The following is an 18,497-nucleotide window of genomic DNA, read 5'->3' as shown; positions in this document are numbered from 1 at the left end:
CTACACGATCTTCGGAAATTCACTTTCTATTTATACAGTATATGCTAAGGTATGTTATGTGTGGACTCACTTGAAGTCCACCCTGCAGATGTGAGTGAGTCTGGACTTCCCAGAGCCGCAGGGTTCTAGAAGGTAGTTAGACTCTAGAACCACGGCCCTCACCCCACCGACCCGGGGACAGTCCTCATGTTCTACAGACACACACACCAATGCACACATCCCCTTGGGAAGGTCAGTCCTCCATGACCTACAGAAAGAGACAGACAAAGTCAGCTTCATTCAGCACAGCTAGAACCAACAGGGCTTTAGGTTGATGTGAGCTCTACAGGAACAACAAACTGAGTTGAATTGAAATGTAAATGTCAAAATTCTAAATACAAACACACAAACACACACACTCACCGTAGGACCAGGAAGTCTCTGCTGGGGTGTGGGGGCATGCGGTTGAGGACATAGTGGAAGACCTCAGTGTGTCTGTCCAGAGTCTCAGCTACCTTCCACTGCAGCAGGTCCACGTCCCACAGGTGCCGCTCTCGCAACACACGGTTCAACACCACCGAGGGAGGGGCCTCCACCTCAACCGCCACACGCCACCGCCGCAAAGGGTTCCCATCACCAACCTTCTTACAGTAGAGCTCAGTGTTGTCTGAGCTGGTGCAGGACACCCAGCCCTTAGCCTTCTCCCTGGCCTCCTTCAGGAGCTCCTGCAGCCTGCTCTCTATGTAGTTCTGGTACAGGTTCTGCGGTCTGGTCTCTGAGTGTGTCTGGCAGGGTCTGGCCTCTGTCTGGTAGGACGCATCATCCTCCTCCTGCTGTCTACAGAGGTCCTCTAAGGTGGGAGCGTGAAGGTCCGCCTCCGCGTACGAGTTCCTGGACTGAGTCACCATCTCGTGAGGAATCTGATTGGTCGGAGAAGAAAGATCAATCAGAGATCAGGTCGCTATGGATAAGAGCGTCTTCTAAATGACAAAACAATGTTTTTAAATGGTTCGATAACACTTAAAAGACTGAAGGTATAATGCTTTATATCTTACTGGTCAGCAGGTATGAGCCTTTATAATGTTTTATAATGAGGCTTATAACATTTTATGACATCCAATGTATCTAAGTAGCATCTTAGTAACACTGTTGATTATTAATGAAGTATTCTATTCAGGTCTATTACCTCAAACAGTCGGTTGCACTCTATGATCATGTGGGCGAGTCCCTGCGTCGCGGCAAGGTTCTCATTCAGGTCCTTCTGGTCGGGCCGGCCTGTCGTGTACTTCCTCTGCATGGCCCTGAGGATCATGGGTAACATTTATTAACACAGCAAAGGATCATGGATAATGAGACAATTATGAACACAGCAGCAAGAGTCAATCAGCCGAGGTGCTCAATGAACACATTAAAACCTCTTCCCTCTCTCCCACTGAATACAGCTAGTTAACCTCCCTCCCAGCCCACTAGATAAACAGTCCCCCATGCAGCCGAGACAGCCACTAACCATTTCTCTCCTGTCCTCCCTCCTTCCCTGCCTTTCTAACCCTTTCTAACCCTCTCTCTTCTAACCCGCTCTCTCCTATCCGCCTTCCTTCCCTGCCTTCCTAACCCTATCTCTCTCCTAACCCTCTCTCTCCTGTCCTCCCTCCTTCCTTGCCTTCCTAACTCTCTCTCCTGTCCTCCCTCCTTCCTTGCCTTCCTAACTCTCTCTCCTGTCCTTCCTCCTTCCCTGCCTTCCTAACCCTCTCTCCTGTCCTCCCTCCTCCCAGCCATCCTCTTCTTCTCTCTCTCCTCTCCCTTCTCCCTGCCATCCTCTCCCTCTCTCTCTCCTCTCCCTGCCATCCTCTCCCTTTCCTCTCCCTCCTCCCGGTCATCTCAACATCTCTCTCTCTCTGCATGCTATCCCTTTGATCCTGTAACCCTTAAAGAATCACTTCCACCAGCTAGTTAAATGAGAGGTTTCTGTTTGTACACAGCGTGATGTCATAAAACGCAGTGTTTTAAAGAGTACCTTGGAACTCCAGAACATTCTTAATAAAAACCGCCCAGAACCAGATAGCCAGTCTACTGTAGCTGAACCCCTGATGCCTGAACCAGACTCCCACCTAGTTAACATCAGTCTTCACAGAGACCTAATTAGGAGGACATCATTTGTTTTTTTTTACATTTTAAGTCATTTAGCAGACGCTCTTATCCAGAGCGACTTACAAATTGGAAAGTTCATACATATTCATCCTGGTCCCCCCGTGGGGAATGAACCCACAACCCTGGCGTTGCAAGCGCCATGCTCTACCAACTGAGCCACACGGGACCCCATCATCACTGGGGAGTCTAATAGGAGGGCATACTGTATATAGGAAATACTAGACCAAGTGGGTTGTAGTTGTATTAGTCCATTATAGACACTGCTGAAGTAACAGTCCAGGGTTCCTCATTTGGTTCTACTTTAGAGCTGATCAGGTGATGTACCTGTGTGTTTGTGGTGTAGTGTACCTGGGTGAGAGGTTGTCCTTCTTCAGGATGTTGAGGTGGAACAGGGACGGGGCCAGACACACAGCGATGTTCATGGGAGTCATCTGGTTCTCCTCCACAGAGGAAGTGACGTCAGACAGGAAGCAGAGCAACATCTGGAGCACCTCCCTGTTCTCGTCTGACATCAGCATGATGGCCGCCTGTACAGCCTGCAACCGCTGGTCCTTAGGAACATCTGGAGGGAGGAAGGGATAGAGGGAGGGTTGAACTATCCTACCATGGGCAATGGAGAGAGACCTTAGTATGGTCTGTCTGTCTGTCTGTCTGTCTGTCTGTCTGTCTGTCTGTCTGTCTGTCTGTCTGTCTGTCTGTCTGTCTGTCTGTCTGTCTGTCTGTCTGTCTGTCTGTCTGTCTGTCTGTCTGTCTGTCTGTCTGTCTGTCTGTCTGTCTGTCTGTCTGTCTGTCTGTCTGTCTGTCTGTCTGTCTGTGTCTGTGTCTGTGTCTGTGTCTGTGTCTGTGTCTGTGTCTGTGTCTGTGTCTGTGTCTGTGTGTGCGTGGACGTGTTTACCTATTCTTGTGGGTACTGGAAATCCCCACAACCTAAATTTTACCAACTGGGGACATTTTGTTAGTCCCCACTAGGTCAAATGCTATTTCTAGGGGGTTTAGGGTTAAGTTTATAATTAGTATTTGAATTACGTTATGGGTTAGGGTTAGGAGCTAGGGTTAGGTTTAGGGTTAGGGTTAGGTTTCTGGGTTAAGGTTAGGGTTAGGGTAAGGGTAAGAGTACGGGTTAGGGTTAGGTTTAGGGTTAGGGAAAATACGATTTTGAATGGGAATTGTGTGTCCCAGCTGTACAAGACTGTGTTTGTGTGTGCATGTGTGTAAGCATGTGTGTATGTGCCTGTGTGTATCAGTCCTTACACTGGTAGATGTGCAGGAAGGTCTCTCCCAGCTTGCTGGTCAGTAGAGGTTCAGGCAGGTCTCTGAAGAACTGTTTGACCATGTCAGCTACGTCGTACGCTGACTGGTCCTCGTAGCTGACATCATCAGGAGACGACTCATTCATCTGCCTCAGCGCCTGGATACGAGACTTCACACCAGACTTACGGAACAGACCCACCTACAGACGGAGTAGAGCAGAACGTTCAGACAGACAGACCTAGACACTGACCGGTTCTACAGAGAGAGAGACTGACAGTCTACTGTAACAGTTTAACAGAGAGAGACTGACAGTCTACTGTAACAGTTTAACAGAGAGAGACTAACAGTCTGCTGTAACACAGAATAACAGAGAGAGACTGACAGTCTGCTATAGAACAGTTTAACAGAGAGAGACTGACAGTCTGCTATAGAACAGTTTAACAGAGAGAGACTGACAGTCTGCTATATAACAGTTTAACAGAGAGAGACTGACAGTCTGCTATAGAACAGTTTAACAGAGAGAGACTGACAGTCTGCTATAGAACAGTTTAACAGAGAGAGACTGACAGTCTGCTATAGAACAGTTTAACAGAGAGAGACTGACAGTCTGCTATAGAACAGTTTAACAGAGAGAGACTGACAGTCTACTGTAACACAGTTTAACAGAGAGAGACTGACAGTCTACTGTAACACAGTTTAACTGAGGGAGACTGACCTGGTCTAGACACTGGCTCCTGAGGTATCGGAGGGCCTGCTGCAGGCTGAGGGGGAGGGGCTGACCAGAGCGCTGGACGTGAACGATCAGAGGAACACCAAACACATTCTTGTCCTTGTAGTCTGGAACCTTCATCCTCTTCATGAACTTTGGAACGGACCTGACAGAGAGACAACACAGGGTGGGTCCCATGTCTACACTCACACACAGGAATAGGGTTCAACCTTGACAAGGTTGATTGATTGGTTGATTGATTGATTGATTGTACTCACCAGGTCCATCCGTGTTTGTTGGACATGGAATATTTCTCCATGATGGCAGTGAGGCGGAGGAGAGAGAACTTCTGCAGCAGGCTGAGCTGGCCTGCTGATTGGTTGGTGATCTGGAGCGAGGCCACTGAGTGGCTGAGCCGGTTGGACATCTGGAAGCTGGGCCATCGCAGACTAATGCCAGAGAGAGAGAGAGAGGACAACAGTTAAAATACGTTCCAAATGGCACCCTACTCCCTATATAGGACACTACTTTTGATCATATCCCTAAAGGGAAAGTATGCAGGGAAAAGGTGCACTATCTAGGAAATAGAGAGCCATTTGGGATGCAACCTTTAACAATGATGTCAAGCCTTCAACTCTAAAAGACGGACGTTTTGAGTAAATATTTAGCACTATCAGTAGGAAATAAGGACAGGATAATGATTTCTACAAGGAACTAAACACTGAGATGTTAATAACCATTTGAGGACTATGATTCTTACCGGTTGGGTCTGGTTAGTGATGCTCCCACCCCTGAGTCCCTCCTCTCTCTGTGTCCTGTACAGTGAGTCTCAATGAGGGACACGCCGTCTCTGTCCCCGTCACTGGATGTGCTCTGTCCCTCCAGAACAGACGTCCCCTCAAAGTCCAGCGTGATCTGGCTGGAAGACTGCAAACCTGCAGGCTGGATCCCCTGTCCATCCAGGCCTGCAGAGGGCAGCATGTTCTTGGACCAGCGGTCCACTATCTGCTGCAGGCCGTTGACGTGCTGCAGGATGTCATCCAGATGGGGGAACAGGTCTTCCTTCTCCAGGTCCAGCAGGTCTCCAGTAGAGGCATAGAGATGAGACCCAGGGACGTTGTCGTACACACTGATCCTACTGCCCCGTGGGCAGAACTGGGTGGCCGGGCGGGGGTGGAACTCCCTGGGGTTAGAGTTAGGTCGGGGGTTGGGGTTGGACTGGGGCTCCAGGGGATTGAGGCTGCCACTGTGCCAGGGGACGGAGGCCCCCAGGGTGGGGGAGAGGCTCTCTATGGACAGGGCCTTGGGAAAGGTGCCAGGCTTGTGGTCTTTGGGTATGTGGACCACCAGGTCCTCGTAGGAGCGGAACTCGTTATGCCGGTTGTGTTCGGCCACGCCACTGTTCCGCTGCAGGCTGGAGAACATGGCCAAGTCCTCCAGATACATGCCACTGTTCCGCTGCAGGCTGGAGAACATGGCCAAGTCCTCCAGATACATGCCACTGCGCTTGGCGTCGGACCGGTCCGTCCGCTGGGAGTGGGGCTTCCTCTCCTTCAGACTGGGGGAGGAGACGGTGCTGCCGCTGGAGTGGCTGCCCTCGCTGCTGGAGGGGCACTGGGGTGTTAGCCCTAGGATTGGTCCCCCAGTGGGTACCTCCGCCCCCGACCCGTCCCCATTGGTGATCTCCACACAGCGCATCGTCTTCAGGGCCTGCGGCTCCATCTGCAGTACCGGAGTGCTGATAACCAGCATCTTGCTCCGCCCCCTATCCAACGTGCCCCGGGAACGTAGCGTCTCCATGCGGCGCAGGAAGTCCTTGGCTCGGGTCCGTCCGGCGCGGTCGTTTTTGGTGGGCAGCGAGCCGTAATACGGGAGATGCTTAGGGAGGTGTGGCAGGGTAAGGGAGTTGGAGTCAGGTTCAGGCATGACTGCAGAGTCGGAGTAGTTCCGGTTAGAGCAGTCTGAATCCTCTGTGCTCACAGTCTGGTGGCCACTCCCCCCACTGCTCTCACTGTGGAGAGATGAGACCTCTGGTTCGCTGAGGTCAGTTAGAACACTCTCGCTACTGGTAGTGTTCCGCAGGCCCCGCCCCTCCCCCTCCCTGGGACTCCGCCCCTCCCCCTTTAGTCTGGACCAGCGGCGGCTCGTCCACTCAAACTTCCATCTGTCACTGATGGCAAACAGGTCCTCCTCATCAGAGTCTTCACTCTGAATACACAGGAAGACAACACAAAATCAATTATCAACTCATGATCACCTAGTCAGGTAGAAATCTAAACCAGTTAACAGTTACATAAACACACTCATCCGAGTCTTCACTGTGGACACACAGGAAGAGAGAAGACACATAGCACTACCAGTACACTGTTATCAACACATGGTAACAAGACACAATCCGAATGATTGGTTGTAGTTATAAGCTGATGGGACAGCTGTATCTAGATATTGTGAGATCTGTGAGGGTGTAGCATGACAGCCTGTCTGTATCTCTATCTGTTCCAGGAAGGAGAGACAAATGTCATCTGCGTTTTCCTGACAGTTAACAACGGAGCCAGAGGATGTGTCTGTCCACTTATAATCACATTACAGTTCTATACATCGATCACATAATCATGATGATATAACCTCCTAATCTGGTTTTACAGCCATAAATAAACCAATCGGAAATGTCCTTCCACACTGAAGGAAGTTGAAACAACAGAGGTGATGGGTGCGTCCCAAATGGCACCCTATTCCTTATAGTAAACTACATGTGACCAGGGCTAATAGGGCTCTGGTTAAAAGTAGTACACCCTTTAGGGAATACGACAATGGACACATCTCACATATCACAGGATCTGGGTTAGAGGGATGGAAAGAAAGAGGGATGGAAGGATAGAGGGGTAAGAGGAGGAGGGGTTTTTTGTTGTTACAGGACTACTACTTGGCCAACATCCTCAGTATTTATTACCATAATACCTTAGAAAGGTATACGTATTAGCCTTGCATTGACTAAAGCTGTTATACAATATCACTGTGCAACTGAACAGGATCATAACGGTCATAATATAGAATAATATTATAATAATTAAAACCTCTACTTACCTTTTTCTTAGGAAGGTTGATGTCTAGTTTCATGGAGGCACACTTGTTCAAGGTGTTGAGTCGTCTGGAAGAGAAACAAGCCAGATGGATGTAAACAATAACAATCTCAGAGATCATCCTTCTCTCCGAGAGAAGTCACCAGGAATAGACACAATCAGTTCTCCAGTCCAGGAGTTAAATGACTGTGGGTCTGACGACTACCCAGCCAGGGCAGCACAAACCTAATCATGCCTGCTAACTGTGGCTAATAACTTAATGTTAATGGACAGATGCTCTCTGGCCTCTCTCGCTCTATCTCCCTGCCAGTCCGTCTGCTTCTGGCCCCTCTCTCCCTGACAGGGACCTAATTGGTGAAGACTGCTGAGGCGCTGTGGTTCACAGAGATTCTCCATCAGCAGCTAATGGACTAGGCTCTGCTGCTTCTCCAGCTACACACAGACTTCATGTCCCTGCTCCTTCTTAGTCACTCTCTCCTTCTATCCAGAAGGATTTAAAAAACCCACAGAAAACTAAGTCCCTGTTGGTATTTTCTGGGCTAAACGGCTACATAACTGTTCGAGTTGGTTTCGATTAAATTCCACCCACAAGTTTCTAGAGTAACAATTAACAATGGGAATTTACAATATACCCTACAAACAGTAAAACTGCCTGGGAGGCTGTGACTACATACCAAATGGCACCCTATCCCCTATATAGTGCACTACGGTCAAAGGCATTGCACAATACAGGGAATAGGGTGCCATTTGGGATGCAGTCTGAGAGTAGGGGCTTGTGGGACAGCTAGCCTGGCAGAGAGTAGGGGCCTGTGGGACAGCTAGCCTGGCAGAGAGTAGGGGCTTGTGGGACAGCTAGCCTGGCAGAGAGTAGGGGCCTGTGGGACAGCTAGCCTGGCAGAGAGTAGGGGTCTGTGGGACAGCTAGCCTGGCAGAGAGTAGGGGCCTGTGGGACAGCTAGCCTGGCAGAGAGTAGGGGCCTGTGGGACAGCTAGCCTGGCAGAGAGTAGGGGCCTGTGGGACAGCTAGCCTGGCAGAGAGTAGGGGTCTGTGGGACAGCTAGCCTGGCAGAGAGTAGGGGCCTGTGGGACAGCTAGCCTGGCAGAGAGTAGGAGACTAGGGGTCTGTGGGACAGCTAGCCTGGCAGAGAGTAGGAAAACAGTGGCCTGTGGAACAGCTAGCCTGCCAGAGAGTAGGAGAGTAGGGGTCTTTTTGTTACAGTTAGCCTGGCAGAGAGTAGGAGAGTAGTGGCCTGTGGGACTGCTAGCCTGGAAGAGAGTAGGATAGTAGAGGCCTGTGGGACAGCTAGCCTGGAAGAGAGTAGGAGAGTAGAGGCCTGTGGGACAGCTAGCCTGCCAGAGAGTAAGAGAGTAGAGGCCTGTAGGACAGCTAGCCTGCCAGAGAGTAGGAGAGTAGAGGCCTGTAGGACAGCTAGCCTGCCAGAGAGTAGGAGAGTAGAGGCCTGTGGGACAGCTAGCCTGCCAAAGAGTAGGAGAGTAGAGGCCTGTAGGACAGCTAGCCTGCCAGAGAGTAGGAGAGTAGAGGCCTGTGGGACAGCTAGCCTGCCAGAGAGTAGGAGAGTAGAGGCCTGTGGGACAGCTAGCCTGCCAGAGAGTAGGAGAGTAGAGGCCTGTGGGACAGCTAGCCTGCCAGAGAGTAGGAGAGTAGAGGCCTGTGGGACAGCTAGCCTGGCAGAGAGTAAGGGAGGCTGGCGGACTGCAAAGGTAAATGACACAGAAACACACAGGCCAACAAGCTGCCCTGCCTAAAGCAACAACGACAACAACAACAACGAGAGGTAAACATGACGACACATTTCTAACCAATCCCCACGCCAGCAAAATGGCGCTTGACAGAAGTTTCGCTGCGTGACAGTCATAACGTTTTACCACTCCAGATATTGTCCCATGCAGGGTTCATGTGGATTCTGTGACAGTAAAGAGCTTCAGATGTAGTAGAGTTAGAAGATGCTAGCCTCTAGCCTTCTCCTGCTGCTCTGGAGCCAACAGGATACAGTATTCTGTGTCCCAAATGGTACCCTATTCCCTATATAGTACACTTCTTTTGACCAGGGCCCATAGAGCTCTAGTCAAATGTATGGCACTATAGGGAATAGGTTGCCATTTCAGACTCAGCTTAGGTTAGTTCCCATAGTCCTTACAGTAGCTGTTGGAGCCCGTAGAGCCTATAGAGAGTGTTGAGCATAATAGAGCCTGAATAACCAGGGATCACAGAGAAAACAGCAGTGGAGAGCATGACACATCTATCTGTTCCTCTCAGCCCCATGGCCAGTGTGGAGGGAGGAAGTGTTCCTCTGCTCACCACACACGGTGACAGGCAGACAGCATGTTTGCCAGCCTCCTCTGGGTCCAGGTGACCATAAAGAAGCTGAGAAGTCAAGGATGGTGTAGGGGGGTGACACTCACAGGGAGACAGAGTCACAGGGAGGTGGGAGCTGGGAGGCACTGTCTGCAGGGCTAGTTTGGAATGTAGATTCGTCGCTTAAGGGTTGTTTGGAGTCACAGTGTGTTAATCTGTGAAGGCAGTTCTTTCCCTCCTCCTACTTTGGCTTCATCCCAAATAGCACCCTATATAGTGCACTATTTCGACAAGATTCCTATCGGCCCTGGACAAAAGTAGTGCACTATATAAGGAATAGGGTGCCATTTGGGACGAAGCCCTTCTTTCTGCTGACACTCTCTGGAGAAAGTTAGCAACATAGCAACATAAGGCAACATGGGGAACTAAAAGGCTGTTGTTAACCCAATCATAGACAGTTCATGTCTTGGCATAGCAGAGGGGAAACAATGGTGAGGTTAAACTTGACTACGAGTCTTGCCAGACGGAAGCAGGTTTGAAAAATAGGCCCAGAGGGGTATACTACAAAGCAGGATTAGTGAGATAGCCAGATAAACAACCATCAATAACTATTGATTTTCTGGTTCATTAAGAAAGTGAAACTTATATACAGTGCATTCGGAAAGTATTCAGACCCCTTGAGTTTTTCCCCCAAAAATGTAAGTTACAGCCTTATTCTAAAATGGATTAAGTTGTTTTATTCCCTCATCAATCTACAGACAATACCCTTCATTGTAATGACAAAACAAACACAGGTCTTTAGAAATTGTTGCAAATTGATAATAAAAAACAAACTGAAATATCACATTTACATACGTATACAGACCCTTTACTCAGTACTTTGTTGAAGCACCTTTGGCAGCGATTACAGCCTTGAGTCTTCTTGGGTATGACGCTACAAGCTTGGCACACCAGTATTTGGGGAGTTTCTCCCATCCTCTCAAGCTCTGTCGGATTGGATGGGGCGCATCACTGCACAGCTATTTTCAGGTCTCTCCAGAGAAATTAGATCGGGTTCAAGTCCGGGCTCTGGCTGGGCCACTCAAGGACATTCAGACACTTGTCCCGAAGCCACTCCTGCGTTGTCTTGGCTGTGTGCCTTGGGTCATTGTCCTTTTGGAAGGTGAACCTTCGCGCCAGTCTGATGTCCTGAGCGCTCTGGAGCAGGTTTTCATCAAGGATCTCTCTGTACTTTGCTCCGTTCATCTTTCCCTTGATCCTGATTTGTCTACTTGTCCCTGCCGTTGAAAAACATCCTCACAGCATGATGCTGCCACCACCATGCTTCACTGTAGGGGTGGTGCCAAGTTTCCTCCAGACGTGACACTTGGCATTCAGACCAAAGAGTTCAATCTTTGTTTCATCAGACCAGAGAGTCTTGTTTCTCATGGTCTGAATCCTTTAGGTGCCTTTTGGCAAACTCCAAGTGTGCTGTCATGTGCCTTTTACTGAGGAGTGGCTTCCATCTGGCCACTCTACCATAAAGGCCTGACTGGTGGAGTGCTGCAGAGATGGTTGTCCTTCTGGAAGGTTTTCCCATCTCCTCAGAGGAAATCTGGAGCTCTTTAGAGTGGGCACCTCCCTAACTAAGGCCCTTCTCCCCTGATTGCTCAGTTTGGCGGGGCGGAAAGCTCTAGGAAGATTCTTGGTGGTTCCAAACTTTTTCCATTTAAGAATTATGGAGGCCACTGTGTTCTTGGGTACCTTCAATGCTGCATAATGTTTTGGTACCCTTCCCAAGATCTGTGCCTCGACACAATCCTGTCTCGGAGCTCTACAGACAATTCCTTCGACCTCATGGCTTGGTGTCTGCTCTGACATGCACTGTCAACGGTGGGACCTTATATAGACAGGTGTGTGCCTTTCCAAATTATGTCCAATCAATTGAATTAACCACAGGTGGACTCCAGTCAAGTTGTAGAAACATCTCGAGGATCATCAATGGAAACAGGATGCACCTGAGCTCAATTTCGAGTCTCATAGCAAAGGGTCTGAATACTTATGTAAATAAGGTATTTATGTTTTTTATGTTTTATAAATTTGCAAAATATTCTGAACCTGTTTTCGCTTTGTCATTATGGGGTATTGTGTGGAGATTGATGAAGAAAACAATATATTCAATTAATTTTAGAATAAGACTAACGTAACAAAATGTGGAAAAATTCAAAGGGTCTGAATACTTTCCGAATGCACTGTATGTGTTTTTGGTTGTTGAGTCAATTAGAGATTTCCCATTTCAAGTTTATCTTTCCATAAAATAAAAAGTTATTTCCCAATATTTTAGTTAGCTGGCTAACGCATTGATCTTACTCTGCAGTATACCCCTCTGGTCTGCCAGGTTGGATAATCTATTGTGCTGTTGTTTTCTTCTGGTGGCTGTGTAACGTTAGTGTGATGTTTCTGTGACGTCTGTCTAGTAAAGGACTCCTAGATGCGTGACGTGCTTGTTGTTCACAGTGATTATCGCTCTGTCAGTTTAAGCGATATAGATCCATTTCACTTCCCTGAGGCTCAAACACTCAGCTCTCTCTGGCGTTACCTTACTGACTGGCTTACAAACTCACACAGTCAACGTCAACTAAATGACACTGCAATTTGTATGGAAGCAGTATGGAAAATCCAACCAGGTTTAATCCACTCACCTGCAGAGAGGTTCCACCAGGTCGTTGTCCAGAAAGTCATGGTCTTTCTTCACAGGAGAGATGTCGATGGGGAACTGAGAGTCTGAGGAGGAGGAAACAGATTAAAGATACAACTTTAAATAGTTCAGTCCATTTCTCCTCTCAGTAGTTATCTAGCTCCTTAATAGGGCAGCAGGCTGGACACATGGCAGATCCCAACCAGCTTCACTTTTTAACTCAGGAAGATAAACGGAACAGCCATGAGAAGGAAAGCACATTGTTTCCAGAGACCTATCCAGGAGAGAGAGAGAGAGAGAGAGAGAGAGAGAGAGAGAGAGAGAGAGAGAGAGAGAGAGAGAGAGAGAGAGAGAGAGAGAGAGAGAGAGAGAGAGAGAGAGAGAGAGAGAGAGAGAGAGAGAGAGAGAGAGAGAGAGAGAGAGAGAGAGAGAGATGGTAATGAAGAGAGACAGGGCTTGCCCAAATAACGGCGCTGAGACATTGAGCAGTAGCAGCAGCATTACGTCTGTCTCTGGGTATTGGCCTCCTGCTATGTAACACGTCATCTGCGTCCCAATTGGCACCTTATTGCCTACATAGTGCACTACTTTTGACCAGAGCCCATAGTCCACTATGTAGGGAATAGGGTGCCATTTGGGACGCAGACACAGATTCACTTCAGACCCTCAATATTACATCCTACTGCATTCATGTGGTATCATTAACTGTTTTATGAAAAGCAACGCAGCATGGTCTGTCACATAAGGAGAAACACAGATATCAAAATACACTCAGACAGATCTGGGTCGGGGGAGCCGCAGCCGGCAGGAATTGTTAAATGGTTTCAAAATGTACTTACTTTATACTCAATCTTCAAGTCTACTCATCAGTGTCTACCTCAATACAACAGCTTCACATGAATTGGGCTCCTGAGTGGCACAGCGGTCTTAGGCATCTCAGTGCTAGAGTCGTCACTACAGACACCCTGGTTCGAATTCAGGCTGTATCACAACTGGCTGAGATTGGGTGGCGCACACTTGGCCCAGAGTCGTCCGAGTTTGGTCGGTGTAGGCCGTCAATGTAAATAAGAATTTGTTCTTAACTGACTTGCCTAGTTAAATAAAGATAAAATAAAATACATTTGAAACACTACAGTCTTGGTAAACATTGTTTCCTTTACTGAGCAGGCTGTATGGAGCTGAATAGAGGGGGACATAATGTGGATAGCAGTGGAGAGATTGTAGCTGCGGCTTTCCATGCACATGCAGCCACACGTACGCACATACAAACACACTCAGTGTGTCTCCTTTACAACAGGCTACAATCCCTGTCACCAAGAGATTCATGACACCCTCTCACTTCAAAAGATCTGGAGCACCGAGGGTGCTGGGAAGAAGAAGGGGAGGAGGGGTGAGAAGGAAGGGAGGAGGGGAGCAGGGGGTGAGGAGGAGAGGGTAGTAGGGGTGAGGAGAGCTGGCTGCTTCTAAACCATGATGATAAAACTTTTTCCCATGACCTCTTTGTTTTAGTGTGCTGGACATGTTTGGGTAGTAACTCTAGCCAGGAACTATCCAGACCAAAGCCCAACTGAGTCTTTCTCTTTCTCTCTTTCTGCAGTCCCCCCTGTCGCTCTGTCACTTTTCTCTCTCCTCCCTCCCTGAGTGAGTTGAAAGAAGCTGTAGACCTGAGAATCCTGAGGACAGCTGTGCAAATTAAACTGCCAGAGGAAAGGACATGAGAGGAGGGGAGAGGACATGAGAGGACAGGAGAGGACATGAGAGGAGAGGACATGAGAGGACATGAGAGGAGAGGACATAAGAGAGGAGAAGACATGAGAGGAGAGGAGGGGAGAGGACATGAGAGGAGAGGAGAGGACATGAGAGGAGAGGACATGAGAGGACATGAGAGGAGAGGACATGAGAGGATAGGAGGGGAGAGGACCTGAGATGATAGGACATGAGAGGAGAGGACATGAGAGGAGAGGACATAAGAGGAGAGGAGAGGACATGAGAGGAGAGGACATAAGAGGAGAGGAGAAGACGTGAGAGGAGAGGAGAGGACATGAGAGGAGAACATGATAGGAGAGGACATGAGAGGAGAGGACAAGAGGAGAGGACATAAGAGGAGAGGACATGAGAGGAGAGGACATGAGAGGAGAGGACATGAGAGGAGAGGACATGAGAGGAGAGGACATGAGAGGAGAGGACATAAGAGGAGAGGAGAAGACGTGAGAGGAGAGGAGAGGACATGAGAGGAGAACATGATAAGAGAGGACATGAGAGGAGAGGACATGAGAGGACATGAGAGGAGAGGACATAAGAGGAGAGGAGAAGACATGAGAGGAGAGGACATAAGAGGAGAGGAGAAGACATGAGAGGAGAAGACATGATTGGAGAGGACATAAGAGGAGAGGACATGAGAGGAGAGGACATGAGAGGAGAGGACATGAGAGGAGGACATGATAGGAGAGGACATGAGAGGAGAGGACATAAGAGGAGAGGACATAAGAGAAAAGGAGAGGACATAAGAGGAGAGGACATAAGAGGAGAGGACATAAGAGGAGAGGAGAAGACATGAGAGGAGAGGACATGATTGGAGAGGACATGATTGGAGAGGACATAAGAGGAGAGGACATAAGAGGAGAGGACATAAGAGGAGAGGACATAAAAGGAGAGGACATAAGAGGAGAGGAGAAGACATGAGAGGAGAGGACATGATTGGAGAGGACATGATTAGAGAGGACATAAGAGGAGAGGACATAAGAGAAGAGGAGAGGACATAAGAGGAGAGGACATAAAAGGAGAGGACATGAGAGGACAGGAGAGGACATGAGAGGAGAGGACATGAGAGGACATGAGAGGAGAGGACATAAGAGGAGAGGAGAAGACGTGAGAGGAGAGGAGAGGACATGAGAGGAGAACATGATAGGAGAGGACATGAGAGGAGAGGACAAGAGGAGAGGACATAAGAGGAGAGGACATGAGAGGAGAAGATAGGAGAGGAGAGGATATGAGAGGATAGGACATGAGAGGAGAGGACATGAGAGGAGAGGACATAAGAGGAGAGGAGAAGACGTGAGAGGAGAGGAGAGGACATGAGAGGAGAACATGATAAGAGAGGACATGAGAGGAGAGGACATGAGAGGACATGAGAGGAGAGGACATAAGAGGAGAGGAGAAGACATGAGAGGAGAGGACATAAGAGGAGAGGAGAAGACATGAGAGGAGAAGACATGATTGGAGAGGACATAAGAGGAGAGGACATGAGAGGAGAGGACATGAGAGGAGAGGACATGAGAGGAGGACATGATAGGAGAGGACATGAGAGGAGAGGACATAAGAGGAGAGGACATAAGAGAAAAGGAGAGGACATAAGAGGAGAGGACATAAGAGGAGAGGACATAAGAGGAGAGGAGAAGACATGAGAGGAGAGGACATGATTGGAGAGGACATGATTGGAGAGGACATAAGAGGAGAGGACATAAGAGGAGAGGACATAAGAGGAGAGGACATAAAAGGAGAGGACATAAGAGGAGAGGAGAAGACATGAGAGGAGAGGACATGATTGGAGAGGACATGATTAGAGAGGACATAAGAGGAGAGGACATAAGAGAAGAGGAGAGGACATAAGAGGAGAGGACATAAAAGGAGAGGACATGAGAGGACAGGAGAGGACATGAGAGGAGAGGACATGAGAGGACATGAGAGGAGAGGACATAAGAGAGGAGAAGACATGAGAGGAGAGGAGGGGAGAGGACATGAGAGGAGAGGAGAAGACATGAGAGGAGAGGACATAAGAGGAGAGGAGAAGACATGATTGGAGAGGACATAAGAGGAGAGGACATGAGAGGAGAGGAGGAGAGGAGAGGACATGAGAGGAGAGGAGAAGACATGAGAGGAGAGGACATGATTGGAGAGGACATGATTGGAGAGGACATAAGAGGAGAGGACATGAGAGGAGAGGAGGAGACATGAGAGGAGAGGAGAGGAAAGGAGGGGAGAGGACATGAGAGGAGGACATGAGAGGAGGGGAGAGGACATGAGAGGAGATGAGAGGACATGAGAGGAGAGGACATGAGAGTGTAGGAGAGGACATGAGAGGAGAGGACATGAGAGGATAGGACATGAGAGTGTAGGAGAGGACATGAGAGGAGAGGACATGAGAGTGTAGGACAGGACATGAGAGGAGAGGATAGGACATGAGAGGAGGACATGAGAGGGTAGGAGAGGAATGGACAGTACACGACATGGGACAGGGTTGGGTTGGGTAGTGCTGGGCAGTGTAAGAGGAAGCCAGACTGTGCCAGATTATTCACTCCTCATATAGAAACTCATTGCTGACAGGTGTATGAAATCGAGCATACAGCCATGCAATCTCCATAAACAAACATTGGCAATAGAATGGCCTTACTGAAGAGCTCAGTGACGTTCAACGTGGCACCAGCATAGGATGCATCCTTTCCAACAAGTCAGTTCGTCAGATTTCTGCCCTGCTAGAGCTTCCCCTGTCAACTGTAAGTGCTGTTATTGTGAAGTGGAAATGTCTTGGAGCAACAACGGCTCAGCCACGAAGTGGTAGGCCACACAAACTCACAGAACGGGACCACCGAGTGCTGAAGCGTGTAGTAGTGTGTTAGAATCATCTGTCCTCGGTTCCATAACTCACTACCGAGTTCCAAAATGCCTCTGGAAGCAACGTCAGCACAATAGCTCGAATGTTCCAACTGTAAATAGTTCCATCTGTAAAGTTTGGTGGAGGAATAATGGCCTGGGGCTGTTTTTAATGGTTCGGGCTAGGCCCCTTAGTTCCAGTGAAGGGAAATCTTAATGCTACAGCATACAATGACATTCTATACAAAGCTAAAATCAACAGTAGCTCATTTCACAACAGATGTTATGTTTCAAAATAAAACTGCCGTTTGTTTTATAGTTGGTCTATTATGACTTTATTGTGTGTGTGTGTGTGTGTGTGTGTGTGTGTGTGTGTGTGTGTGTGTGTGTGTGTGTGTGTGTGTGTGTGTGTGTGTGTGTGTGTGTGTGTGTGTGTGTGTGTGTGTGTGTGTGTGTGTGTGTGTGTGTGTGTGTACATGCCAGCATTGCATTGTTCTGGTGTATTATTGGGTGATTGAGTTTATTACCTTCAAAGAGCTGAGCGTATTGGGGGAATCCTGCCGCTCGTAGCCAATCACACGCCTCCTTCGCCTCGAGTTCTGAAACAGAGCAAGAAAACATTTCTTGTCAGTCAGAGTAACAACAATAAACAGTATGTCCAACACGGAGTGGTGGGTAGGGGTATTCACTGTTTCAATGAACTATTTCACTTTTATGTTTTATCAATTATGGGAAGAAAATCCATCCATTTGTCCAAATGTTTTTTGTCAACAACAACATAAATACAGCCTGTCAAATGCCTTTATGATGACTATAAGCAACCAGCAGCACTCACCATGGAAGGCTGTTCTCTTGGAAGAACAAAAAAACAGAAACAGAGTTGAGATTGAAACCATGAAGCTGTTAGATAGTATGTAAGTTAAGTACTTCACTGTACTGTATGTAACAATAAAACTTGAACTTGAACTAGTACTAAGGTGATAGATAGCTGGTCCCTCGGGTAGACCGACATAAAACCTTGTGACTATCTGACGTCTGGTCTCTAAGCTTCTAACTCTTCCAGCTTGGATTTGAGCTCTATAACCTGACCACAGAGCCCAAAGAGGGGGGAAATAAATACAATTCAGGATCCACTGCTGGACAGCAGAGGGATCAGCTCAGGAAGACATGGGATATGTATTTCTAGAACTGCACCTTTAAAGTCATATCTATCCTTTTTATTGTCTCAACATTGCATTTTTGTTGTGTGTATTTTTTATCTGAGTTTTACAAAAGATTAGACTTCTCAAACAGAAGAAATCTACAAATCATGCTAAATATAGATATCATAGCAAAGCAAAGCCAGCAGATCAAACTGTCCTGGACTGACAGTCTTATGTTCACTAGATACATTATACAAAAGTATATACAAAACCCCTTCAAATTAGTAGGTTCGGCTATTTCAGCCATACCCGTTGATGACAGGTGTATAAAATGGAGCACACAGCCATGCAATCTCCATAAACGATGACCTTACTAAAGAGCTCAGTGACTTTCCATCTGGCACCGTCATAGGATGCTTCCTTTCCAACAAGTCAGTTCATCAGATTTCTGCCCTACTAGAGCTGCCCCTGTCAACTGTAAGTGCTGTTATTGTGAAGTGGAAATGTATTGGAGCAACAACGGCTCAGCCACAAAGTGGTAGGCCACACAAGCTCACAACCGGACCGCCGAGTTCTGAAGCGCGTAGCGTGTAAAAATTGTCTGT

At 48.1% G+C, this 18,497-nt stretch overlaps 1 protein-coding gene across 5 annotated transcripts in view; it reads right to left on the bottom strand.

Annotated features, from left to right (window-relative positions):
* Nucleotides 1-18,497, bottom strand: part of LOC139548895 (stAR-related lipid transfer protein 13-like) — a 131,897-nt gene that overhangs the window by 2,592 nt on the left and 110,808 nt on the right. For all 5 annotated transcript variants that reach the window (XM_071358826.1, XM_071358829.1, XM_071358828.1 and 2 more), the window contains 11 exons: nt 17,278-17,349; nt 12,165-12,246; nt 7,172-7,235; nt 4,848-6,295; nt 4,366-4,536; nt 4,094-4,253; nt 3,379-3,577; nt 2,476-2,689; nt 1,166-1,280; nt 403-899; nt 71-247 (listed from right to left, as the gene is read on the bottom strand). In XM_071358826.1, coding sequence (XP_071214927.1) covers nt 71-247; nt 403-899; nt 1,166-1,280; nt 2,476-2,689; nt 3,379-3,577; nt 4,094-4,253; nt 4,366-4,536; nt 4,848-6,295; nt 7,172-7,235; nt 12,165-12,246; nt 17,278-17,349 — 3,199 coding nt within the window. The remainder of the gene's footprint in view (nt 1-70; nt 248-402; nt 900-1,165; nt 1,281-2,475; nt 2,690-3,378; nt 3,578-4,093; nt 4,254-4,365; nt 4,537-4,847; nt 6,296-7,171; nt 7,236-12,164; nt 12,247-17,277; nt 17,350-18,497) is intronic.

The sequence above is a fragment of the Salvelinus alpinus genome, chromosome 22, assembly GCF_045679555.1.
Source record: "Salvelinus alpinus chromosome 22, SLU_Salpinus.1, whole genome shotgun sequence".
NCBI classification, from domain to species: domain Eukaryota; kingdom Metazoa; phylum Chordata; class Actinopteri; order Salmoniformes; family Salmonidae; genus Salvelinus; species Salvelinus alpinus.
Note: the sequence above shows the minus strand (reverse complement) of the source record. Positions and strands in the feature narration are given on the sequence as shown.